Below are 27,570 nucleotides of genomic sequence, written 5' to 3'. Positions count from 1 at the left end.
CTGCAGGTCAATTTATGAGCGTTTTGTTGGCTGATTTTTCTGCAGCGTGTTCAAATCTCATCCACACTGCTGCAACTGTACTACGCTGCAAATTTTCCGCAATGAAATCTGTTGCAGAAAATCTGCAGCTAATCTGCCCAGTGTGAACGTATCCTTACAGTATGTGTATCAGAGCTGTGTCTTCTAACGATCCCGGCACCTGTGTGTCCATCACATGACCATGGACAGGATTGCATGCACTGAAAGTAAACTATGAATTCTCCTGCTGAATAACAGCAAGCAGAGATCTTGAAAACCGGGCAGAATTAATAAAGAAAGTATATTAGAATATTCTATAACTTTCAATTATCCAAAAAATAACATGAATTGCTGAAACTGGACAACCCCTGCAAAGTATTTACATAGTCATATTTATGGTTATGTTCATATCTAGCTCCACATAGACCTGCGAAAACATCGATGACCAAGTCACATGTAAATTCAGAAACCAGTAATGTCAGCATTGTTTTTACTTTACAGGAACTTGACCCTCATAAAGGAGATGCTTGCTGGTTGTGGCGCAGGAACATGTCAAGTAATAATCACTACCCCTATGGAGATGCTGAAAATTCAACTACAAGATGCTGGGAGACTGGGTAATACATTTATATCCATTTAAAGGGCAAGACTGGGCACCTGAAGGTCAAAACTTTCCTGTAGAATTGAGACCGAGGTCCATGAGAGCAGATGTTTTGGTGTATGCGGCTCTCTGTACACAGCTCATCCGGAGAGCAGCAAAAATAAACCTGTCTGCTGGATGTGAACAAACACAGTCGTGTTTCTAAGCTGCTGCTTTTGAAGACAAAATTTCCATCTTTTAAGGGTATGTTCACGTGGCTTATTTTTGGCCACTTTTCTGTCCGTAAACGGCCGAAAAACGACTTAAAAATCGGAAGCAGAACGCCTCCAAATATCTGCCCATGGATTTCAATGGGAAAAACGGCGTTCTGTTTCGACCGGCCGCGTAAAAATACGCATGTCACTTTTTGAGCCGTTTTTGGAGTCGTTTTTCATTGAAACTATAGAAAAACATCTCCAAAAACGGCCGTAAAAAACGCAGCGAAAAACGCGAGTGGCTTAAAAAACATCTGAAAATCAGGAGCTATTTTCCCTTGATAACAGCTCCGTATTTTGAGACCTTCTTTATTTTGCATTTGAACATACCCTTAAGGGTATGTTCACACGGCCTATTTTCATCCATTTTTCAGGCCGTAAACGGCCAAAAAATAGGCGATAATTCGGAAGCAGAACGCCTCCAAACATCTGCCCATTGATTTCAATGGGAAAAACGGCGTTCTGTTTCGACCTGCTGCGTAAAAAAACGCATGTCACTTTTTGAGTCGTTTTTGGAGTAGTTTTCATTGACTCTATATAAAAACATCTCCAAAAACGGCTGTAAAAAACGCAGCGAAAAACGTGAGTGGTGTAAAAAACGTCTGAAAATCAGGAGCTGTTTTCCCTTGAAAACATCTGCCCATTGATTTCAATGGGAAAAACGTCGTTCTGTTTGCACGGGCTGTTTTTTTACACGGGCGTTTTGAAAAACGGACGCAAAAAAGAAGTGCAGTACACTTCTTGGGACGTTTTTGAGCTGTTGTTCATTGACTCTAAAGAAAACCGCTCCAAAAACGGCCGTAAAAAACGCACCGAAAATCGCGAGTGGCTTAAAGAACATCTGAAAATCAGGAGCTGTTTTCCCTTAGCACATAGCCTTATGGTATGTTCACATGAGGTAATTACGTCCGTAATTGACGGACGTATTTCGGCCGCAAGTACCGGACCGAACACAGTGCAGGGAGCCGGGCTTCTAGCATCATAGTTATGTACGACGCTAGGAGTCCCTGCCTCGCTGCTGGACAACTGTCCCGTACTGAAAACATGATTACAGTACGGGACAGTTGTCCCGCAGCGAGGCAGGGACTCCTAGTATCGTACATAACTATGATGCTAGGAGCCCGGCTCCCTGCACTGTGTTCGGTCCGATACTTGTGGCCGAAATACGTCCGTCAATTACGGACGTAATGACCTCGTGTGAACATACCCTTATACTTTAGGTGCCCAGTCTTATGGGCCATTTGTGATAAAAAGCAATCTAAACTAAATCTAGACAGACACTTTAAACAACTGTCGGCCAAACACTCGTTCATCTGACAGCTATTCCTCCCGACACCCGTATACTCGGACACCCTCATTCTCAACACTCCCAATTCCTGCCCATGCATTTTTATGACACACAGTATCTAAATTGACATGTCGTGAGAGTCAATTATAGGTTAAACCCCTTAAGCCAATTCCAATGATATCAAAAAGAAATGTGTGATATGGGCGTCATCTGCTTTAGACAGCTATTAGGTCAGTACAGATGATGTCATCTCAGTTATGCCTAAAAAAGTAAAAATGCATCAAATCTTTGCACATTTTATTTTCACAGCGGCCCAGAAAAAGCTCATGGCCAGTCAGGCCGGACTAAATGGTGCAGCGGTGGAGCCCAGCTCAGCACGACCCACTGCCATAGCGATTTCTAAGGAACTTCTGAAAAGCAAAGGCATCGCCGGACTGTATAAAGGCTTGGGCGCCACTATACTAAGGTTGTTATAACCAGTATCCAGTATCCGAGTTTACATGTTCACAGATACATTGTATATTTGGCTATATAAACAACTAAAGAAAGGCGCTATTCTTTGTATTATGTGCAATGTAAGTGCAGAAGCTTCATATTACAGGACCAAATGCAAACTCATGTCCACAATGTCACTAAAGGATATTAAATACACTCGGTGACGGACGTAGGTAAAATATAAGGACTCGAGGGCACATAGTACATCTGCCAACATAGCATGAGTATGCCAGGGTGTTACGTGAAGCTCTGCCAGTCTGCGGACCCTCTTTGACACTTTCTACTGTGCCAGCTCCTTGTCACTTGTTACAATGACTTCTGGCCTCAGACATTCTTGTCTTCATGTTCTCTGTAATTTTCTTTAGACTACTCGTCCTCCTTTATAGTTAAATCCTCGCTAACATCAACACTTCTTTGTATTACAGGGATGTGCCCTTCTCAATAATTTATTTCCCTCTGTTCGCCAATTTAAACAAACTCGGTCAGAAGACGCCAGATGAAAAGTCTCCCTTCTTTGTATCATTCCTTGCAGGCTGTGCAGCAGGGAGCGCTGCCGCTGTCGCTGTAAACCCCTGTGATGGTAGGTCTGAAGTGGAGGGATGTGAAAATGTGAGCAAAAGCGGGAACAATGTCATATGGTATCACTCACTATATTTAATAACATTTTTGGATTTTAGAAGTGTCTTTTGCGATATCTTGGAGAGAAGACTGTACAATAGATCTAGGTTGTCTTAGGCCTCATGCACACGACCGTGCCCGTAATCACGGGCCGCAGTTGCGGGCACGGCTGGCCGCCGACGGCCGGGGGCCACAGCCAGCATTTTCGGGCCTTTCTCCCATACAAAGTAGAAGTACAAAGTGGGAGCACGGCCCGTAAAATATTAAAAGTAGGACATGCTCCATAATTCCCAGCACGGTTCTACGGCACGGATACCTATCTGTAGCGATACGGAAAGGTGTCCGCGCCCAATAGACCCAAACGGGTCCGTAATTGCGGACCGTATTACGGTCCGCAATTATGGAGATTTTTTATGGTCGCGTGCATGGGGCCTAACAGATGGTTCTAAAAAAAAAAATATTCTAAATGTATAAGGCCACATTCAGACGTGGCAGAATTTTTCCACTGCACATGTTGGTGCAGATACGGGGCAATAATGCAACAAATCAGCAGCAACATTTGCAGACTTGGCAGGTAATTCAGTGAAATTCCGCTTCTTCTCCACAACATAATGTGCATGCTGCGGAGGGAAAATTCTGCATTGCAGCCTAATTTCCGCGCAGTTATTTTCCGCAACGTCTGAACTAAGTTTCCTAAAAATGGATAGAAACAAATTTAAAAAACGGCTGCTGCAGAATTCAACTGCGGACTGTCCACAGCGGAATTCAACAGCAATTCCTTCACGTCTCAACGTGGCCTAAGACAATCTAGATCTATTGTACAATCTTCTATCTATCTATCTATCTTAGGCCAAATTTAGACTAACATAGAGTACATCCGTGTGATGGCCGTTAAAACAACGGCCGTCACATGGACGCATGTATTTCAATGGGGCCGTTCACGCAGCCATTGTTTCAATGAAATACATGCATTGCTCAAGATATGATTACTAATAGGGTAATAGGGTATAAATTTATATCAGATATAAGTAATAATACCATATAAGATTATAAATATAAAGTGTCTGGAGCATACAAAAAAGAAATAATAATACATAGTAATAATGTGACATTATAATGAATAAGAGAAAAAAAGAAAAAAAATACCCAGTAAAAGGGAAAAAAGAGGAAACTTAAAAATATACATGACCCGAGAAATTGCAGTCTGAGGCCCCACGCACACGACCGTAAAAACGCCCATAAATTACGGGCCCATAGACTTCTATTGGCCACGGGTACCTTCCCGTTTGCTTACGGGAAGGTGCACGGGCCGTTGAAAAATATGGAACATGTCCTATTTCAGGACATAATTACGGCACAGGCAGGCCCATAGAAGTCTATGGGGCTCCAGTAATTACGGGGGAGTTGCTAGGCGACGTCAGGGGATTTAAAATTTTGAATAAAGAGAAGCAGAGAAAATGGCGTCTGAGCGATCATGTGACCCTTTTAAGGGGTTTGGGCATGATTGTGACAATTTCCAGCCCCCCTTTTTTTACGGGTCTGTAAATACGGGTGGAATACGGATGACAATGGACCCGTATTTACGGACACGGGTCCGTAAATATGGGTTAAATACGGGTTAAAAACGTGTGACAAAGGACCCGTATTTACAGCCAGTATTTACGGGAGGGAAAAAATACCCTGTTCACACAGAGTTTTTAGCAGGCAAAAAATTCTGCCTGTAAAAATCATCTCCGGTTTTTTGACGCGTTTTTATACCTCTGTCTTCAACAGGCAAAGGAAAAAATGCAAGTGGTTTTTGCCATAAAACGCATCAAAAAACGCACCAAAAAAACGCCACGGCCATTCGCAGCGTTTATTTACATTTCCCATTGATCTCAATTAGGTTTTTGAGGCAGAAAACGCCTCAAAATAGGGCATGTCGCTTCTTTTTCCCGCGCGCGCTTTTTTACGCTCGTGGGAAAAAAAACGCCTCCACCTCCCATTGAAATCAATGGGAGGCGATTTCGACCGTTTTGTGACGTGGTTTTTGCCACGGTTTCCGCTATAAAAAACGCATTAAAAAAAACAGTGCGAACAAGGCCTAAGGCTACATGCACATATTGCGCGATTTGCTGTTGAAAATACGCATCAAAACCACCTGGAGATTCGCAGCTAAAAACTGCACTTATTCGTGCGTTTTTAGATGCGTTTTTAGGTGCAGTTTTTACATTTTGATGTGGAAATAGGTGCGTTTTCATGCTGCGGGTTTTGGTGCGTATTTCTTTAGAACTAGTAAGATACAATTCGCAAGCGGAAACGCAAGATAAATGGACATGCTGCAGATTTTAAAATATGAACCACAGGTCAATTTACGTGCAGAAACAAAACTCAGCGTGTACATGGGATTTCTTGATATCTCATTTACTTTGCTGGTAATGAATTATGCTGTGGATTTGCTGCACGCAAATGCATGAGGCTAAACCGAACGCAAGACTCCTATTGCACCTTGTTAGGAGTATATTCGGCCATGCCTGTCAATAATCTGGGGGGATGAGCTAATTAACATATAACCTGGGCTCTTGTGGATCCCCATGACTGGGAGTTGTTCAGGTGCCCTAATTTAAAGGAGTTGTCTGGTTTAAAAAAAAAATTAAAAAAAATAACATTTTAAAGGTACAATACTTCGTTTTACATCATTTTTTTTTTCAATTGATATAAGGGGATTCTGACTCAATTAAGGGGATCGACATTTCAGAGCCCTCATCTATTCAGGTCTATTCTATTCTAGTCAGGAGGACCCACCGCTTCTATGCATTACATGGGCAGCCTACTGATTTCAATGTGAATTTTGCAATTCTTCATTTTACCTGGGGTGCCGCTGCAGAGAAATTAAACACTAGTTTCCTCAGATTAGAGCTGATTTCTGGGGTCCCCAACAGCAGGACAGCCTCCGATCAGTTTATCATCCTTCGAACAATAAGGTATTGCCCAAGCAGACAACCCCTTTAAAGAGGTCTGCCAGCTTGACCTTTAAAAAACAGTTTGGTACATGAGTCCACCAGAGTAGGTCGTGATACTGAAATAAAATACCTGAATATGAGGTACGTAGCAAAATTAACATTAACATTTTTCCGTAGCAAAATTATATCTGAATTTATTATTTTCTTTATCAACATTATTGGTATTATTTCATGTAAATGTATACTGATTTTAACTCCTTTGCAACTGTGTCAAGTAAAGCTGGATTTTCTCTTATTCCTGTTTTCCAGTGATAAAAACAAGGTTGCAGTCATTACAGAGGGGTGTAAATGAAGATACGTACTCAGGAATCATAGACTGTGCCAGGTAAATATATATAGGATACTATAGGCCCCTTGTACCAAAACTGTCTTCAAGAAAAAGTGGCCTTGTTGCTCAGAGCAACCAAAGTGAACTCAACTCTGGACTGGTCTCTGGACTCTGTTCAACAAGGCCACTTCTTTCTCCGAGGAGAAACCCTGTAAAACCAGCACAAGCAATGGTAAGGCTGGGTTCACACGACCTACTTTCAGACGTAAACGAGGCGTATTATGCCTCATTTTACGTCTGAAAATACGGCTACAATACGTCGGCAAACATCTGCCAATTCATTTGAATGGGTTTGCCGACGTACTGTGCCAACGACCTGTCATTTACGCGTCGTCGTTTGACAGCTGTCAAACGACGACGCGTAAATTTACTGCCTAGGCAAAGAAGTGCAGGACACTTATATACATTATATGCAGGACACTTCTTTGCAACGTAATTTGAGCCGTTCTTCATTGAAGTCAATGAAGAGCAGCTCAAGATTACGAGCGTCAAAGACGCCTCGCATAATGCGAGGAGGAGCTTTTACGTCTGAAACGACGCAGCTGTTTTCTCCTGAAAACAGTCTGTCTTTTCAGACGTAAAAGACAGTTCACGTGTGCACATGCCCTTAAGGATCTTTGCTCTCAGCTTTAAAGAGTACATTTATTTTGAGCATTTGTCTGGATATTGCCAGTTTAGGCCGGATATTGCCAGTTTAGGCCCCATTCACATTGCGTTTTAGCCCTACGTTTAGCGTGTACGTCAGGGAAACTACCGACTTACATGCTAAACATGTCCATATGGCTTCATTAGCCTGACGGTGGCCAAAAGACCAAAAGAGTTTCCTTTTGGCCTCCATGTGGCTGGTATATGTCAGTATACCTTTTTTTTAAGAATGAAATACCGTAGTAGACTACACTATTCCAAAATGAGGGATCCCGTAAAAAACTTAACGGAAGAGCAACAGGAAGTGCTCGGGCCTGGGAAAGCCCCTGACGTCACTGTCCATAAATGGACAGTGATGTCAGTGGCACCTCCAGGAATAGAATCCAGCATCTTAAAGCTCCTAACATCACTGTCAGTGATATCAAGGGCTTTTCCAAGACAGGAGTCCCCGGCCAGAAGGCTTGCGATGCCCAGACCGGGGACTCCGTAGTTGAAAGCTGCTGACATACATGGACAGCAACATCAGGGGCTTCCCCGGGTACTTCGGGTGACATCTGACTGTATCCCTATACAGTGGGATACGTCGCTACCTTCCATCTAAGGTATCGTTGGGACTTCTTCTGATGTATCTTCTGACGGAAGGAAACTAACGTGATGAACCAGGCCTTATTAGAAAAGAGTACCCTATGAAACTTGGTCATGGCATATGTATAGCATTCATGTGCTTGGGTGATGTTGGTTTCATAGCAATGCAGCAATTCAGTCTTATAATATAGACTACGGCAGGCAGATCGGGCATCGGAGTTGCGAACAAGGAGCTCCAACCCTAAGTAATACATATTAGTAAACGCTGCATACTGTAATCAGGTTTTTCTGCCTCCTAGTAAAAATTTTATTTTGATTGAGAAACATGTTTTCAACTCTAGAAAGGGTTGGAGGGTTTGGGAGTAGAAGGCCCCTTGGTTGTGGAGACCACTATTGTCCTATTCAGGCGCCACAGTGTTTTTATATAGGAACCACAGAAAGTCACTGCTGAGCAACTTGATTTTTAATTAAATGTGAATTTTAAAGTTAAAAGAAATAGTTGTTATAGCAACACAAAACATTTAAAAAGTTGAAACCATAAACACCAATACATCGTATATTTTCCATTGCAGGAAGATCTGGAGGAGCGAGGGTCCCTCTGCTTTCCTGAAGGGTGCATACTGCAGAGCTTTGGTCATTGCTCCGCTCTTTGGAATTGCACAAGTTATTTATTTTATAGGAATTGGTGAATTTATTCTGAGCTTTTTACCTTCCAAGCGTGATTAATGACAACCATCAAATTGTACCCCCTTTACTAGCTCCCTCACGTTTGGCTCTTCTTGCCAGTACTTTCATGGATTCTTCTTGCCCCTACCTATTTATTGGTCATGGGTTTACACAGTTGAAGACCTTCTTTTACCAGCGTTGTGGTATGGTCCAAAAGTGTTGAGAACCTCTCAGCCACCTACCCAGCTTTCCGAACTTGAAGGCATGAAACAATCATACCTAAATGGGTAAGAAAGTACATTCAAAGAAATCTGCTTCAGGCCAATTTAACTCACAACTTGCTGGAACAGATTGTGAAGGTATTTGTGTTAGAAAGTACAATCGTATCATTAGTGTTTGCTCAGCTGCATGGCACGGCAACATACTGGTCTCATGGCCATTTTCCCATTTTTATTTCTAGAATGTGTATTTATTGGTAATATTGAATGTCTGAACGTATGTGAGCATTCAAGTCATTACAATTTGATTTATTATCATTTATTATAATTACCGGATTATCTGGAAGATGTATGTCCACGTATTCAGAACACATATACCAAAATCTGACTTAACAAACTTTGCAAATTATCAAATAGATGACACACTAAATTGTATACCTTCAGATGAGAACATGACTTATCAAAAATATACAACTTATATAATATATAATGATGTACAAAAGAAGGACATACAGTGAAAGCTCTTTGAGATGACCACCCAAAATTGCATTGAAAAGTGGTCTTCTAGGGGGTGGTCTTCTCAAACAAGATAAGCAGTATGCATGGTATATGGCGGGACAGAAAATCTGTCACAGGAAATCTGGTCTGGATAAGGGGGTGGTCTTCTCAAAGAGGTGGTCTTTGGTAGGTTTCACTCTACTTGGTTGGGTGGAACAATCGGACAGTACTTTGTAAAATTTGTGAGTGTTTCTGTGTACTCATACATTGTGGCAATTCTGCAATTGCTTATAAAGTGGAATGTTCAGTATATATATATATATATGTTTATATATATATATATGTATATGTATGTTGCCCCATCTTCTGAGTGCAGCACATGATAGAAGACGGGACGCTGTACAGGATGATTTATAGTTTTAAATAATGGTAGGCCTTTGCGGCGGCTTTTAGTTGTGGTAAAATTGTGGGCAACTTGCGACTCACAACTTTTTCCGCCATTGAGGTCGTAAGAGATCACTGCAACCCGCGATTTTACCATGATTGCTTCCTCTATACTTATATTTGGAAGGCTGTTAATCAAACCACCCCCCAGACTCACTCTTGGTGAGAAGCACAGCTCCAGTCTGGGTTTACAAGGTTTATCATTCCTCTGGTTCAATTTATATAAAACTATATATAGTTCTGTACAGCGTCTCTTCTTGATGATGTGATGATCTCAGAAGATGGGGCATCATAAAAAAGTTGCCAGGTATATTATAGTACACCTGTAAGCTACACATTGGAGACTCTATTTTGTTGACTGAACCACTCTTATGGATCCAACCTTTTAAATTGTCTGTCCAGTATTATGTAAATAAATAATCATTGTATAATAAAAAGTTATGACATTTTCTAGAATACTTTTCAAGATCTCGTTTTCCTGCTGTGAATAGAGCCATTCTTATTTACATCCAGATTCTGATAACCTGTACAAACCTAATAAGGCTTTATGCAACGGTTTCATTGCACAACGGACACCGCCGGCGGCTGACGGATCCCATTGACTTTAATGGGTTCCATCAGCATTCCTTTGGGTTGTCCATGATTTTACCTGAGACAATAGCGGAGCATGCTGCCCTATTGTCTCCGGTAATCTCTGCCAGATCTGCGACGGAGGCTCCAACGCAAATGTAAACGAGCCCTAAGTGCTAATAATTTGCTGCAGTTTTGTTGTATAGGTAATCCTGTGTGAGCTAAACAAATCAACAGCACAAATCTCTCTTTTGTCCTGAAAGTTTGCTACAACGTATCAGTGCAAGTAACAGCTATGAGTGTGCAAACTGGGCTGTTTTACACACAGAAGATTGCCTAGATTGAATACATTTTAGTAACATTGATAAGGGCCTGTTCACATCAGCGTTCGGTTTCCGTCGATGGGTTCCGTCAGACCTTTCTGTCGGTGGAACCCATCAACGGAAAGGCAAACGAAAACCATGGTAATGCATCAATGGTAATGTAAACATGTAAACGGAAGCTATGGTTTCCGTTTGCATTTCCGTTGATGGGTTCTTCCGACGGAAAGGTCTGACGGAACCCATCAATGGAAACCGAACGCTGATGTGAACACGTACTAATTGGTACATTTGTACTGACGTTCAGACTCTAGATGTCGCTAAGAAAGTTTATATTCACTGGTAGCAAATAGAGATCTTGGAATAATGGTGAAGAATTTAAACATAATGTATATTTGAAAGTTGTAGAACTTTTTATTACATAATGATTAAAGTGTAGCTAAACGTTCGGCAAACTACTGACATGTCATAGTGACTTGTCAGAAGTTTGGATTGTTGGGGGTCCGAGCACGGAGACCCACACCAATCGCTAGAACGAAGCAGCTGAAGCGTTCGTGTGAGCGCTCAGCTGCTTCGTGTCTGTTCGGCTTTTTCCGAAAATAAATGTATCGGTGTACGGACTCAATAGAAAGTCTATGAGCCCGTACTCCGATACATTGGCTTTCTGGAAAAAGCCGCACAGAAACGAAGCGGCTGAACGTTCACACGAGCGCTTCAGCTGCTTCGTTCGAGCGATTGGTGGAGGTCTCCGTGCTCGGACCCCCACCAATCCAAACTTCTGACATGTCACTATGACATGTAAGAAGTTTGTCGAACGTTTAGCTACACTTTAAGCTTTATTTTCATAAAAGTGGATAAACTAAAAAGTAGTGAGCAAAGAAACATAATATAGGTTCACTTTATAAAATAGCTGACTCTACTATGTGTAGGTACTTGGAGAGTGCTCAGATCCAGGACCAAAGTTGTTTGCAGGCTGGGGAATGAGCAGTGTGTTGCAGTCCCATGTGGCAGTGAACTTGTCATCGGTATTATGTTTATTTGCTGTAGTGTTTTTAGATGTCACTTAAATGTTCATGATGTAACTTAAAAGAAGCAGCGATGTGTATTTTAGATTGTATAACTGATTGTATTTTGTTTTCTACTATTACATTATGGAGTGTACAAAATTACACAGAAACTGTCTTTATGCTGTAGATGTGAGCCAGTGCTTTATGGTGTTTGGGAATAATGCATTAGTTCCAGGAAAAAAGATTTTGCCTACAAATATGAATCCAATACTAATTCTTGTTTTATTATCTATAAATAAATAGCTGCAACCTGAGCAATATGTCCACTTACCTTAGTGTTGCTGAATTTAAAAACTATCCCCAATGGAGCCCTTGTAAAAATAATACAAAGATGAAGCATAATGGGTAGATTTAAATACAACTAAAATACAATTCCATCTTAAAGAGGTTGTCCAGCTGTTAGAGAATTCAGCGTTAATAGAGAAAGTTCTTCTGTTCAGGACCCTATAAAGTGTCTCTCGCTCTGGAGGACCTGTCCCTGTCCTGCACTACACAGAAACCCCATTGTTGTGAATGGCCTCTGTGTAATTCTTATTGTCCCCTGTGGTGGCGCTGCAGGGAAATTGAACACATGCTGCCATACTTCCCCACAGATAACAGCTACTGTTGTCAAGAGACCCTTCTAACAAGTAGGTATTGTCCAAAGCGGAGAACCCCTTAAAGTTTATTCATTTTTTTATGAAAAACATTCCTATGAATAGCAGACACAGTAAGATGTTAATACTCCTATTTATTTATATGCTGTCCTTCACAAATAATTAAAATTGACAGGAGTTGTCTCAAGAGTTGAACCTCCATCTGTAGAAACCTTATTAGAGCATGTGGATGCCATAAAGGGGGGTCCCCCATTTAGGATAATACTCTCAAAAATAAAACTGAGAGCTGTTCTATAAGATCGGCTCCTATTCTGGTGGACCCAAACCATCTGATTGACCATTAATTTTAATGGCCCCCATGTAATGCTACATTTTCCCTGCAGCTGATCACCCGATCGACAGGCCAGCTTCCATTAAAAAAGGGATTGTATTTGTGAGACAACCCATTTAACAACAAAAATATGCTGCAGTGAAAAGGTTTGGAGGTCTGAATCTCTAGCCTATACCAACTGCAGGAGCTCCTCAGTCACATCAGGAAATAATCATATATTTATTAGCATTGGTGCAATGTTCGAGCCATGTGCCAGTCTCTCCCCCATGCAGCGTGTGCTTTATGCATCAAGAAGGCGCACACCCTGTGATTAGAAATATATTTGCCCCTGTCTGGATAATGCAAGTTAAAGGGTATGTCACCCATTGCAATAATTTTGTTAAATTATCAAGTGAAAAATGAAGCAACATTGCAAATGGTCTTGATTAAAAATATCCTACCATTTTGTGTCTACAGCTCCTATGCATACCTATTCGTCTTCATGGTATCAGACCACCAAAAACCGTTTGTAGTTTTGATTCTGCAGTCATACTCCCTTCTATCTCTCCCCTACCTCTTCCTAAGGTCGGTAAGAGGTAGAGGACAGATAGAAAAAGAGTATTACTGCAGGAGTTGACTACGTAGGGTGTGTTTGTAGTCTGTTACCATGGAGACGCCTTGGTCTGCTATTGCAGTTTGCATTGGGACAATAAAAAAATTGCTTGCAAAGGTGGACATAGCTTTCAACGACTATAATGAATTATTAATTTAAAAGAAAGCTCTCATGTAAATGCATCTAGTAAACATATGTGCTTCATAAAAAATAACCCATCCCACAATATGAACAGGCTTACTTACATAAAATAATTTAAATTTTCAACACATTGGGAAAAACAAAAAACAATTTATAATCGTAAATAATGAAGCCATTTAAAATGAATAATTCCCAACCTTTGTGATTTTGCTAATAGCTGTAATAAAATGATCACTGTGCATTTTCATAATTATTTGGGGCAGGAAAAACAACACAGTTAAGAGCGATCATTAATTAATCATACTCAGCCTAATTTAAGTTTCAGGCTTGGCTGAGCCCGAATGTATCCAGAGGGAGTTATAGAGGGTATGGTTACAGTACTGTATATTTTGCTCTGCTTTCAGGAATAATAATTCTATCTGTAAGAAGAGTGACTCTAAAGAGTTTTCAACTATTACCACCAACTACTGTACAAATATATTTTGCAAGAATTTAGGTTCCACGATGGCTATAAGATTAATTGTAGACTGAATTGGTTAAAATATTTAAAAAATGTCCCCTCGGCTTCAGAGGACCATACACCTCCATGCATTACATGGACAGCCCATTGATTTCTACAGTGTAATACTTAATTTCGACTGTAGTGGCACTGTAGGAGAATTGAACACTTTCTGCTGATCGCTGGAGTCTCATCAGTGGAGGGACATTCTAACATTCATTTAACCAACTTTTTTATGGGTAACTGAAAACAATCTACTCTCAGAACCATGAGGTTTAAATGTATCCTGTCTATCCAAGTCATCAACCCAAAACGCAAATAGACAAATCATTGACTATATATGCAGACCTGTGTAATATAATGATGTGTATACTGGTAATGTTAGCAATGCTAAGTACTGCCCCCTAGAATAGGAATATAGTACACTGTTGATTATCATTTCTTGAATGGATATTTTATTGGCCTAGCTATAAAACAATATTAGTTTGCTGGCGGCAGCATAGACTACTGTGTATAAATGCGTACCATTGCCTAGATGTATCAGAGAGTGCCTATTTACCTAACAATGATGTCACCTACTGTTAACCTTTTATACAGATAAAGCCATGTAATGTCACATAATACGAGAATTTTTGTCAGGGTGCATTGCATGTTTTAGCCGGACGATTTCCGGTTAACTAAACTTTCTATGAATCATGGCAAGTCACAAACACAATTTTTCTTTCAGTTAAAGGCGCAAATTTTACATAGTTTTTGTTTTTTTCATTTGAAAATACCCCATTAAAGTTTTTTTAACTTAGTAGAGGGGGTCCCCATTTTAGGGCCCTTATTTATCGGCCAAACCGGAGAGTAGCTACAAAGAGCACCTCTTTGGAGGACCCAGCACATTCATGCATTACATGGACAGCCCACTGCTTTCTATGGAAACAGCGGAATGTTCTATTTTTCCTGTGGTGGCACTGCAGAGAAATTGAACACTTGCTCCAGAGATTACATCAGATCGCTGGGGGTCCTGACAGCAAAAAGGGATTGTCCAAAGTTTGTCCATTTAATGTTTAATATAAAGAACTATGAGTGACTTAAAGAGGCTCTGTCACCACATTATAAGTGCCCTGTCTCCTACATAAGGAGATCGGCGCTATAATGTAGGTGACAGTAATGCTTTTTATTTTTAAAAAAACGATCTATTTTCACCACTTTATTAGCGATTTTAGATTTATGCTAATGAGTTACTCAATGGACAACTGGGCGTGTTTTACTATTGACCAAGTGGGCGTTGTACAGAGGAGTGTATGACGCTGACCAATCAGTGACCAATCAGCGTCATGCACTTCTCTCCATTCGTTTAGGCAGCGCATAGGGATCCTTTTAGATCACTATGTGCTGTCTTATACGAACACATTAACGATACTGAAGTGTTTAGACAGTGAATAGACATTCCACGGGATGTCTATTCACATTCCCTGCACTTCGTTAATGTTTCTGTGGTAGTTACAGCAGAGCAAGCGTAATCTCGCTGTAATCTGTCATCTACAGCGTAATCCCGCGAGATTACGCTTGCTCTGCTGTAACTACCACAGAAACAGTAACGAAGTGTCGGGATTGTGAATAGACACCCGTGGAATGTCTATTCACTGTCTAAACACTTCAGTATCGTTAATGTGTTCGTATAAGACAGCACATACTGATCTAAAAGGATCCCTATGCGCTGCCTAAATGAATGGAGAGAAGTGCATGACGCTGATTGGTCAGTGATTGGTCAGCGTCATACACTCCTCTGTACAACGCCCACTTGGTCAATAGTAAAACACGCCCAGTTGTCCATTGAGAAACTCATTAGCATAAATCTAAAATCGCTAATAAAGTGGTGAAAATAGATCTTTTTAAAATGAAAAGCACTGCTGTCACCTACATTATAGCGCCGATCTCCTTATGTAGGAGATAGGGCACTTATAATGTGGTGACAGAGCCTCTTTAACTTAGAGTGCAATGGAATAGACTCATGGGCATATGAGTATGCATTTCCTAAAGTACCTCAATGCTCATAACCTACTATGGTGCACAGAGGACATGCTGCTAAATGTAGACAGTGCTAGGCAGTGTAGGACATACAACATTATGGTATTATTTTATAATACATTCTAATAGTATTTTTATCTATACTACTTATGTATGTAAATGCGCTGTCTACTACAATGTATGGCTTATGCATCACTTACTACTTCCACCTTCGCAAACTTTTTTTATTGTTTCAATGCATCTAAAATGAAAATGAAGCGACTTTACAAATAGTCTTGATTAAAAATGTCCTATTATTTTGTGTCTATATGTCTCCATGGTAACAGACTACAAACAAACCCTGTGCAGTCTGTTCTGCAGCTATACTCACTGTCATCTGTCCTTTACTTTTCGGTTACATACATTCGGTGATTAGCAAGCGGTAGGGGACAGAGGGAAGAGAGTATGACTGCAGTATCAGACTACATAGAGTTTGTTTGTTGTCTGTTGTCATGGAGAAACATAGATCTGCATAGAAGCTGTAGACACAAAACTATGGTAAATTTTTAATCAAGACTATTTGCAAAGTTGCTTCATTTTTCATTTTAGAAAGGACCAAAGCCACTTGTTGACCATGAATTGTATGTTGTAGTGATAAATTAGTGCAATGTAGGTTGAAATAGACCACTAGTTATGTGTGGAAAGGTCTTGGAAGCTGCTTATTCTGTAGATCACTTGTTTGAGCCTTATGCTTTTAAATGCACTTATTGCTTACATGGAGCCAACGTCACCATTATTTTTCCTTCTCTGAATTTTCTCTATTTGTGTTATTACTTGCAATATTTGTTGTCTTTGGCGTAAATCAGTAGTGTAGCATTGGTGACCATTACCTGGCTACCACCAATACACACGATGTACAGTTGTAACACACGTGCTATATTTTTTTAATGTTTAACCAGACTATAAACTGGGACTCTCTGCAAAACTATTACTTTTGCTGTAATCCCAGGTCTAATACATTCCATTTGCACCCAGGAATCACAAAGTTTCCTAGATCTGCTTCGTCCATGTTTTTCTTGTTGTTATCGTGTTCCCGAGCTGATCCACTTCTTTTGTTTACTTACGTGATTCTTCATGTTCCCTTTGGACTTGTCATCTATGATTTTGTGAAAAGTATTGTAATTAACCAGACAATGAAATGTCATTGAAAATGCTGCTTTAAAGACAATACAAAAATGTTATTTTAAAATGTTTTACACAAAATTAGTAATTTTGTTTGATGTATTGTAACGTACAATAAATCTAATTGACAAAGCTGATTGATTTGATAAATTTATGCGTATGCTGCCGCGTAACTGATGATTATACATAGCCGAATAATTCCAGGCAGACGTGAAAATTCCTCTACTGGTCCATACTGCTATTCTGAGGCAAAATGGTGTTCAGAGCAGTTATCACTGGTCCTCATAACTAAACCCCACGAGGTTACAATATACATGGTTTACGAGGTATATTCAATGAACATGAAAGAATATGCCACCAAGGGTAAAAACAATTAGAGATCTTTGGCCCATTCAAAATAAGGCTGGCAAGTAATGATGCTTGTCTATAGTCTCAGTACAAAGTATCACCTGCTGATGTTTAAAGGGGTTTTCCGAGTTATTTAAAAAATTAGCCAATGCAGGAGGGATGCAAAAAAAAAGAGCCATTACTTACCTCACACATTGTCGTCGTTCCAGCGCCGCCGCTCCGTTCCTCCCCGACGCTGTGTATGGACATAGCTGAAGCGATGACGTGCCCATATACCCACGTAATCGCAGCCAAGCACTGGCCTCAGCAATCCGGTGCCGTATACACACTAAGACCAGTGATTGGCTGCAGCGATCACGTGGGTATATGGGCACGTCATCACTGCAGCTATGTCAATACACAGCGGCGGGGAGGAACGGAAGTGAAGGCGCTGGAACGACGGGGATTCATGAGTTGGGCAATGGCTTTTTTTTTTTTTTTGCATCCCTCATACCGTAGGCAATTTTTTAAAATAACTTGGAAAACCCCTTTAACATGGAATCATTATTACATTATGCAACAGTAACATACCATTTTATTATTGTAGTCTGGATTGTGCAATTATTTAAAGTGTACCTATCATTAGCGTTGTTTTCAATAAATCAGCATAATATGTAATATATTGTATTATATTAGGGCAAAGGGCCATTTCCTCTCCTTCCCCCATCCTGTAGTTCCCCTTTCCCCGCTTTAGGCTCTCTGTAATTGTTTAGAAACTTCTGCAGTTACTAAAAAATCTGCCTGGTGTAAAACTGTAAATAGAAGACAGGGAGGAGGGGGTTGCAGCTGCAGTATCTTTACTTCACTGTGTATGCTATGAGAGGGGGGGGGCAGCAGGGAGAGACATCTGATTGGCTTAGGGCATACAACACATCTCTGACATCACACAAGGAAGAGCCTGTGCAATCAGCAGGCATGAGGAAAGAAATTGTGTATTTGTGGCTAAAGTACATTTATAATAAATCTACAGCTGCTTATCGTTTTTTAAATCATAGGTATGCTTTAAAGAAAATCTTATGTGCCATAAGTGGCGTTATAATCACATTGAAATCGCAGAGGTGACCTTCATGTAACAGCTGTCGTACGTTGGGGAAAGATTATTCATCAGGATTACTGACAGTAAGTTATTTACGTTGGGCTGTCAATCTACATTAATATTTTTCCATTTAAAGGGAACCTGTCACCAGCATTTCACCTATTAAACCAGCAATACCTGGTGGAAGTGGAAGAAAAATCATTGTTATATAATATATAATTATCTTCTAATACGGCTCTGTACCTTTAGTATTCCGTTTTTTAGTGTTCCTGCACTGTATGCTAATGAACATAAAAGAGTCATATCTTCATTCAAAAAGAGTCATATCTTCATACCTCCAGCGATTCTGAGTTAACTCCGCCTCCTTGTTTTTGATTGACACCTCCTCTCCCTCCACCGCACACGAAATCCTGCGCTTGCGCATTAGGACACCATAGCTGCTGTTCTCTCATTCTTTTAAATCGCATGTTCGGCGCTCAGTGTTGACATCGTCATGTGACGTCGGCCTGTCTCAGAAACCAGCGCCCGTTTTATGACAGCTGAGTGGACACGCAGTGCAGAGGTAAGCGTCTGTTGCTGTACTGTACTGATCTCCTCTCCACCACAGTTCTCGTCGGCACCACTCATGCTCCAGCCTGAATAGAAAGGGTATGTTCACAGGGCTTATTTACGGACTTAATTCGGGCAGTTTCTACGTAGAACATTTGAAATGCGACCACTTAGACGTCCAAAAGTGGAAATAAAAGGTATCCTTTCTTGTCTGACCTTACATTAGCTTGTACTGTTTCAGTAATGAGTCTATCCTTATGTTTTTGTATAAGATGTATGGGGTACCCCCTTTGTCTGAATTTCCCACACATTTCTGTCAATCTGATCTGTTTCTGTGTTTCGTCAGATACTATACGGTCAAACCTCAGGAGTTGGCTCCATGGGAGAGAGTCAACCATGTATCTTGGATGATTACTATTGAAAAAAAGCAAATTGTTACGGTCCGTCGGTTTAATAAACAAATCAGTTGTTAATCTAGCATCTTTCAATTGTACCAGTGTGTCCAGGAACTGCAGCTCACTCCTTGAATAAACCATGATGAACTGCAGAGCCGGGACACAACTGTTGAGTTCAAAAAGAAAATTATCCAAGGAGTCATTTTCACCATCCCAGATACAAAGATATCATCAATATATCTCCACCAGCAACGAATGCGACCCATAAAAATAGAGGTGTAGAAATATTCGTCCTCGAAGGAGGACATGAAGATGTCAGCATATACGTGGGGGCCACATTGGACCCCATCGCTGTCCCCCTACGCTGTTGGTATAACCGGTCACCGAAGAGGAAATAGTTCCTTCTCAGTACCAGCTCCAACAGTGCGAGGACGAATTGACCACTCCCTGGGTCGCATCCGGTGCTGGCGAGACAACTCTGTATAGCCTTTAAGCCTCTGTCATGTTCGATGCTAGCGTATAACGCCACTACGTCAAATGAGACTAGGAGCGGAGTACCCCTAGAATCAACATCTTTTAACCTCTTCAAGAAGTCCGCAGTATCTTTAATAAACGAGGGAGCTTTTACTGCAAATTCTCTCAGGATTTTGTCTGTGCTACTGTTCAACCACGCTTTTTCTGAGGATATCCACAGGATATGTCATAAATGTCAGATAGATGCGGGTCCCACCTCTGGGACCCGCACTTATCTCCAGAACAGGCCCCCCTGAACAGTGGATTAAGTAGACCATAGGCCCTGTGCTGTTACCCAAACTTGGGGCCCCCTTCTCCACCGCCACCCTGCCACGCCGTAACTATTGCTAACACTACCTTTTTGCGCAAGCATTAACAAATGGGTGTTACGATTTCCCTTTCACAGGGCTGTGTCCCTACATACTGACAGTATCACACGCTGCAGGGACACATCCTCCTGACAAGGGAAATGGTAACACCAATTTTTCTATCAGTCTGGACTGCACAAAGACTTTATGTGGAATACAAGGATTTCCTCTAATAAACATGTCAGGAGAGGTGACAGATTCTCTACAAATCCAGTGACTCACAGGTGACGACATCTCAGATGCTATTCATTTTTTTCCTCTTTTCTACTCTATCCGGTCCAGAGCTCATGATGACTTCTCCCGGTTATGACCCATTTCTACAGAATTTGCCACTCAGATGTCTTCGGCTCCTCATTTTTCCAACATTTCCACACCTATAAACGAAGATAAAATTATCATGGTACCACACACTATGCCCCTAATTATAATATCACCATGCACTGCACCCCTGAATATAAATGTGTCACACACTGTAAAGTAAAGCACCACATACACAGTGGCCCCTGTAGATAGCGCCACCCCCATGTAGATAGTGTCACACCCCCATAGATAGCGCCACACACCCCCCTGTAGATAGTATCACACACATCCCCCTGTAGATAGCATCACACATATCCCCTGTAGATAGCGCCACACACATCCAACTGTAGATAGCGCCACACACCTCCCCCTGTAGATAGCATCACACACATCCCCCTGTAGACAGCGCCACACACAGACCCCTACAGATAGCATCACACAGTCCCCCATAGATAGCGCCATACAGCGCTCCTCCCTTGTATATAGTGCTACACAGCGTCGCTACACTGCAGCTCTGGGATGACGTTTTATCTCATGTGAACGCTGCAGTCTGAGATTGGCTGCAGCAGTCACATGGGGTGAAACGTCATCCCAGGAGACCATATACACACATACACACACACACACACACACACACAATATATAGACATACATAAACACATACCAGAAGCTCACCTCTCCTCGTGGCAGGTGCCACCCTAATGATGATCCGCCACTGCCCCTAAACCCTGTGCTGGCTTTGTCTTATCTCGCGGACTCCCGGCCACTTCCTGGATATATGGTCGGGAGTTACGAAAACAGCGTAGCTCACTGAGCTACACTGTTTTCGTAACTCCCATAGTAGTGAATGTCAGTTACAGAAGCAGCGTAGCATGCGAGCTACACTGTTTCTGTAACTTGCATTCAGTTCTATGGGACTTACGGAAACAGCGCAGCTCAGTGAGCTACGCTGTTTACGTAATTTACGTCCATATAACCTTTTTCATAGTCGGAATTCGCCTCATTCAGCTGCAACACAGAGCGGCTGAACGACGTTTAGGGGGCCCCGTTCTGGAGACAGGTGCGGGTCCCAGAGGTGAGACAAGCATTTATCTAACATTTATGACATATCCTGTGGATATGTCATAAATGTCTCTCATGGGAAAACCCCTTTCAGGGCCCTGTGAGAGTTTGGCAAGATATTAATGATACTCATCATCTCCTATCAGAAAATCTACGACTTTTACCTATGAATATCTTATGACTTAGATATAAATGGTAAACCAGGTTACTCAGTTGAGACATTTTCTCGCATCCCTACCTAACCCCTCGGAATATACGCGGGATAGTTCCCCTTTCGAGCTTCTTTGCACTGGCACGGGCACGTTGCGTCACTCACTGTCCAGACTTTATGCTCTACTGATCTCTCCATCCAATCTTCCCACACCTTCGTACTTGCTTAGCTGGGAGAGGGACTTGGGTATAGCATTTACTGCGGAACATAAGGATCGATTGTTCACTATGACACATAAATCCTCCATGGCTAGCAGATTTCAGGAGGCGGGATTTAAGATCTTGTCGCGATGGTATAGAGTGCCTTCCAGATTGCATGTGATGATCCCCGCGGTCTCACCATTGTGTTGGAGATGTGGAGACCATGTGGGCACAATTTTATACATCTTTTGGGATTGCCCGCAGTTGACAGATTTCTGGTCGGAGGTGTGGCGCATCTCCTCCAAATTTACGGATTTCCCCCTCCTGCGCTCTCCGGCCTTTTTCCTGCTCCATCTGTGTGATGTTCCATTATCTACGTACCGACGTTCAGTGGTTCGCCATCTGGTGAATGCAGCTAGAGCGTGCGTTCCTGAGCGCTGTGGAGACAATCTGGTCCTCCGTCGGTGGGCATGTGGTTCAGCAAGATCCAGGAGATTATGAGAATGGAGGATCCATGAGAGGGACTCATGCTAAATTTCTCAAAACGTGGCGTCACTGGATCAGATTTCAATCTTCTGTGGAGTTTAGGACCATTATGGCCTCTTGAGTGTAATTCCTAGGCCTAGTGGTGGGTTATGTCAGTTTTCTACCCTTCCTTTTTTCCCTCTGCCCCCCCCCCTTCTCTTTCGCTTCTCTCTCTCTTTCTGTCCTGTTTTCTTACAGGTCGTTATGCATGGCTGCGGGTTCAGGATGCATAAGATGTCTATTTCTATAATGTTTCAGCTGTGTGGTTGTTTTTCTCGTACTTACTGTAGTTGCATATACTGGCCCGTGAGCCGATGTCTGTGCTGCTTATGTCTGCACTATCTTATTTGTGTTTTGGAAAACGGAAAATAAAAGAATTTGAAAAAAGAAATGGTAAACCGGATTTTCTTTCCAAATGGGAGGCCGATATGCAACTAACATTCACTGAAGAAGAATTTTGAAAAACTCACATGGGTTTTCTCGATGTATTAAAGTAAGAGAAAATTCATACAAACTTCTGTCACGATGGTACAAAACGCCTGTTTGGCTAAATATGATCAATTCAGAGATACCAGATGTATGCTGGAGATGTGATGTTGAACATGGGTCTATGCTCCACATTTGGTGGCAATGCCCCTTGATTCAGGGTTATTGGAAACAGGTAATTGATTTGATTAATGATATTTGTTCTTCTAAGATCTCTTTGACGCCGCAGACAATCCTCTTGTGGAAACCTTCTGATTCCTTTACACCTAGACGAAATGATTATGATAACTCCATATATGCAAGATGCCTAATTTTGAATCACAAGACATCTCTAAGTCCATTCCTTTCCTACCCTCCCTAAATTACCATTTCCCTCCTTATGGCCTTTATTTGTATTTTGTACTTTGTTACGATTTTGCACTGATTATTAACCTGCTACGAATTTGTATATATTATTTGATGTTATTTGCTTTTGTATTGTCGTGGACACAAATGACAAAAAACGGAGTGTTTATTTTTGTCAAATGTTTTATTTCTTCTTTTGCAGTCAATAAAAACTGTTTGAAAACATACAGTATTTATGAATAATATCATCACTCTTTATAAGCTGCACTTTTACATGCTGACAACTTTATTATCAAATTAATCAAATAGGTAATGTGTGAGCCTGGCCTTATATTAGGTTTATTTGTAAAACTGCAGTGATAAACCCCTGAAAATAAAATGCTAAATCACAGAAACATCACTCAAATAACATTAAAAAATGTGCTTCAAATCACTTAAAAAGTCACTGAAAAATCATCAAAATCAGTTTGAAAATTTGACAAACCACATATACAGTACTGTAAATATTTGTAATAGTCTAGAATTGTAAAAAAAATAATTCATACACTTATTTTTATTACATTTTGGCATATAAAAGATAAAATAAAGTATCCCACATAAATACATATATACCAAGTGTAAGCATATCACACAAGACATGCTGAGAGTACAAAAATATTCAACAATAACAAGAGATATTGAGAGGTCGTCCATAAATAAATATTCATGATACAGAAGCGTAGCTAGCGGGGAGGGGCAGTGGCCCTGGGCCTACTGAGATGGTGGGGCCCACCCCGCTCCAGTCGCTCCGCTCTTCTCCCGCCGCTCTCACCTGACTGTGCGCGGCCACACAGTCATTCAAGCTAGCAGACGTGTGCGCACGCTAGGCAGGTCTGCACGTGCACGCTTCTAACACTGCCCGCCAGGAACAGAAGAAGCCTGCCTGCGTGTGAGGAGAGGGTGAGCAAGCACCCCTCCCCGATGTACCCCGTTCTGAAATTATACAGGGATATTGGCTGCTTTAAAAAGGGATGAAGGGGGTTAATACAGGGATGATGGCTGGACTACCCATCATCCCTGTATATAACACCCATCATTCCTGTATATACCAGCCTGGCCTATAAGGGCATTATAAGATGGAGGTTATATAAAGGAATGATGGTTGATATATACAGGGATGATGTGGGTTATATATGGGGATGATAGCTGGAGCAGCCATCATCCATGTATATAACCCCCATCATCTCTGTACACAACCCCTGTATCATCCCTGTATATACCAGCCATCATCCCTGTATATAACTGTATACAACCCCCATCATCACTGTATATAACCCTCATCGTACCTGTATATACCAGCCTGGATGATGGAGGTTATATACAGGAATGATGGCTGGTATATACGTGAATGTATTGTGAATGTACTTCTAGCTGCTCACCTGCTCGGCTTCTGGGTTTTGGCAGCCTCTGCTTTGGGGCCCACCCAGATATGTTTCGCCCCCCCCCCCCTGTGCTAAACCTCTAGCTACGCCTCTGTTATGATATAATTAGCATGTCCGAGGACTGGGTAATCCTTAATTGGCTATAGACGTGGAGAAAGAAAGAAAGAAAGAGGTGTATAAAATCCAGCACCTCGCCATGCAGTCGCCTTTACACACATTTGTGAAAGAATGGGTCGTTCTAAAGAGATCACTGAATACAAGCGTGGTACTGTAAGGCTCCATGCACACGGCCCCATGCACACGGCCGCGGACAGTCATCCGCATTTGCGGGTCGTGCTCTCATATAAAGTATGGGAGCACGGTCCGTGAACAGGAAAAGAATGGACATGTCCTATCTTTTGCGGTACACATCTACGGCCCGGACACCTTCCCGTGAATATATGGCAAGGTATCCGTGGTCAATAGAAGTGAATGGGTCCGTAATTGTGGACCGCAATTCCTGACAATTTTTATGGTCATGTGCATGGGGTCGTTAGGCCGGGTTCCCACCTAGCGTAAATGCTGCTGAATTTCCAAAACGGAATTCTGTGCCGAAATTCCGAAGCATTCACGGAAGCAGCAAAGTGGATGAGATTTTTAAAATTTTATGCCCACGCTGCGTAAACGTTAATAAATTGACCAGCGGTGCGAAATTTAAATCCACAGAATGTCAATTTAAGCAGCATTTTCGTTGCTTTTCTGTTGCGTGTTTTCCCTATTGAATTCAATAGGGATGCAAAACCCGCATCAGAAAGCCAAGTGTTGCGACATTCCGATGCAAAAATCGCATACTTACCCAGAACTCCCTCCTTCTTCCTGCAGTCCGGCCTCCTGGGATAACGTTTCATCCTATTTGAGCGCTGCAGCCAATCTCAGGCTGCAGTGGTCACATATCCTGCAACGTCATCGTAGGAGGCCCGACTACGCGCAGAAGAGAAGGAGGGTGTAAGTATAAAGGCTGGGTTCACACGAGCACATTAACGTCCGTAATGGACGGACGTATTTTTCGGCCGGAAGTCCCGGACCGAACTCAGTGCAAAGAGCCGGGCTCCTAGCATCGTAGTTATTTACGACGCTAGGAGTCCCTGCCTCTCCGTGGAACTACTGTCCCATACTGAAAACATGATTACAGTACGGGACAGTTGTCCTGCAGAGAGGCAGGGACTCCTAGCATTGTACATAACTATGATGCTAGGAGCCCGGCTCCCTGCACTGAGTTCGGTCCGGGACTTCCGGCCGAAATACGTCCGTCCATTACGGACGTTAAGGTGCTCGTGTGAACCCAGCCTAAGGGTATGTGCACACGATAGCAGGCATTTACGTCTGAAACGACAGACTGTTTTCAGGAGAAAACAGCTGCCTCGTTTAAGACGTAAATGCTCCTCCTCGCATTTTGCGAGGCTTCTCTGACAGCCGTAAATTTTGAGCTGCTCTTCATTGAGTTCAATGAAGAACGGCTCAAATTACGTTGCAAAGAAGTGTCCTGCACTTCTTTTGACGAGGCTGTATTTTTGCGCGTCGTCGTTTGACAGCTGTCAAACGACGACGCGTAAATGACAGGTTGTCTGCACAGTACGTCGGCAAACCCATTCAAATGAATGGGCAGATGTTTGCCGACGTATTGTAGCCCTATTTTCAGACGTAAAACGAGGCATAATACGCCTCGTTTACGTCTGAAAATAGGTCGTGTGAACCCAGCCTAAGGCTTCCTTGCACCTGTATACACGTTTTGTTTCATTTTGTTGGAGTGTGCTGATCAAATTTTGTTGTCTCTTATGTATTGCATATATGTGGGGTTGACTGCCTCCATTTTTGATCTTTCACTCCTCCCATTCTGCTCTGGGTGATTTTAATTAGTTTAATGCTGGTTCCCACCATCCCCAGGTATATGTAGGCTTAGTCCCAGTTCTGGGGGTACGAGCAGCGTAGGTTCCCACCTTATAGAGGTCGCCTTGTCGTGGCAGGCGGGATTGCACAATTTGATCAAAATGTGTGCTAAGAGCCTCACTATTGTAAGTAGATTTAGCAGCAACGCATATTAATTTATTTATAGTGTTTAGGTGACATCAGTGTTTGCAGAGTGCTGTCACCATTTTTTTATATTATATATATATATATATATATATATATATATATATATACACTAGTATGTCATGCGGTGCACCTCCAAACTGGAGACTGCAAACTTTATACTTTAAAATGATTATTTCCATGAATTAATTGCCATGAACTGGTTAAAGTTTTATAGATGACCATATATGAAAATGTGGTATTTCCCTTAAGGGGCAGCATAGTATATAAGGGGCAGCATACTATATAGGGGGCAGAATAGTATATAAGGGGTAGCATAGTATATAGGGGCAGCATTGTATATAGGGGCAGCATAGTATATAAGGGGTAACATAGTATATAGGAGCAGCATAGTATATAAGGGGCAGCATAGTATATAAGAGGCAGCATAGCATACTATATAGGGGCAGAATAGTATATAAGGGGTAGCATATTATATAGGGGCAGCATTGTATATAGGGGCAGCATAGTATATAAGGGGTAACATAGTATATAGGAGCAGCATAGTATATAAGAGGCAGCATAGTATGTAGGGGGCAGCATAGTATATAAGGGGCAGCATAGTATATAAGGGGCAGCATAGTTTATAGGGGCAGAACAGATATCTTCATATCTACTTTAATATTGAACACACACACTTACAAAGAGACATAAACACATGCAGACATATATATAAACACACATACTGGAACATATACACATACAAACAGAGACTTATACACACACATATACATACAGGGACATATACACATATACATACAGAGACA

At 41.7% G+C, this 27,570-nt stretch overlaps 1 protein-coding gene across 1 annotated transcript in view; it reads left to right on the top strand.

Moving 5' to 3' along the window:
- SLC25A22 (solute carrier family 25 member 22) overlaps window positions 1-10,714 on the top strand; it is a 54,693-nt gene extending 43,979 nt beyond the window's left edge. Inside the window, exons 6-10 of the mRNA XM_075837597.1 lie at window positions 520-635; window positions 2,471-2,627; window positions 3,082-3,236; window positions 6,526-6,601; window positions 8,407-10,714. Coding sequence (XP_075693712.1) covers window positions 520-635; window positions 2,471-2,627; window positions 3,082-3,236; window positions 6,526-6,601; window positions 8,407-8,560 — 658 coding nt within the window. The 3' untranslated portion in view covers window positions 8,561-10,714. The remainder of the gene's footprint in view (window positions 1-519; window positions 636-2,470; window positions 2,628-3,081; window positions 3,237-6,525; window positions 6,602-8,406) is intronic.
- The last annotated feature ends 16,856 nt before the right edge of the window (window positions 10,715-27,570 follow it).

This window comes from Rhinoderma darwinii, chromosome 9 (assembly GCF_050947455.1).
Source record: "Rhinoderma darwinii isolate aRhiDar2 chromosome 9, aRhiDar2.hap1, whole genome shotgun sequence".
Classification (NCBI taxonomy): Eukaryota; Metazoa; Chordata; class Amphibia; order Anura; family Rhinodermatidae; genus Rhinoderma; species Rhinoderma darwinii.
This window is presented reverse-complemented; position numbering and strand designations above follow the sequence as displayed.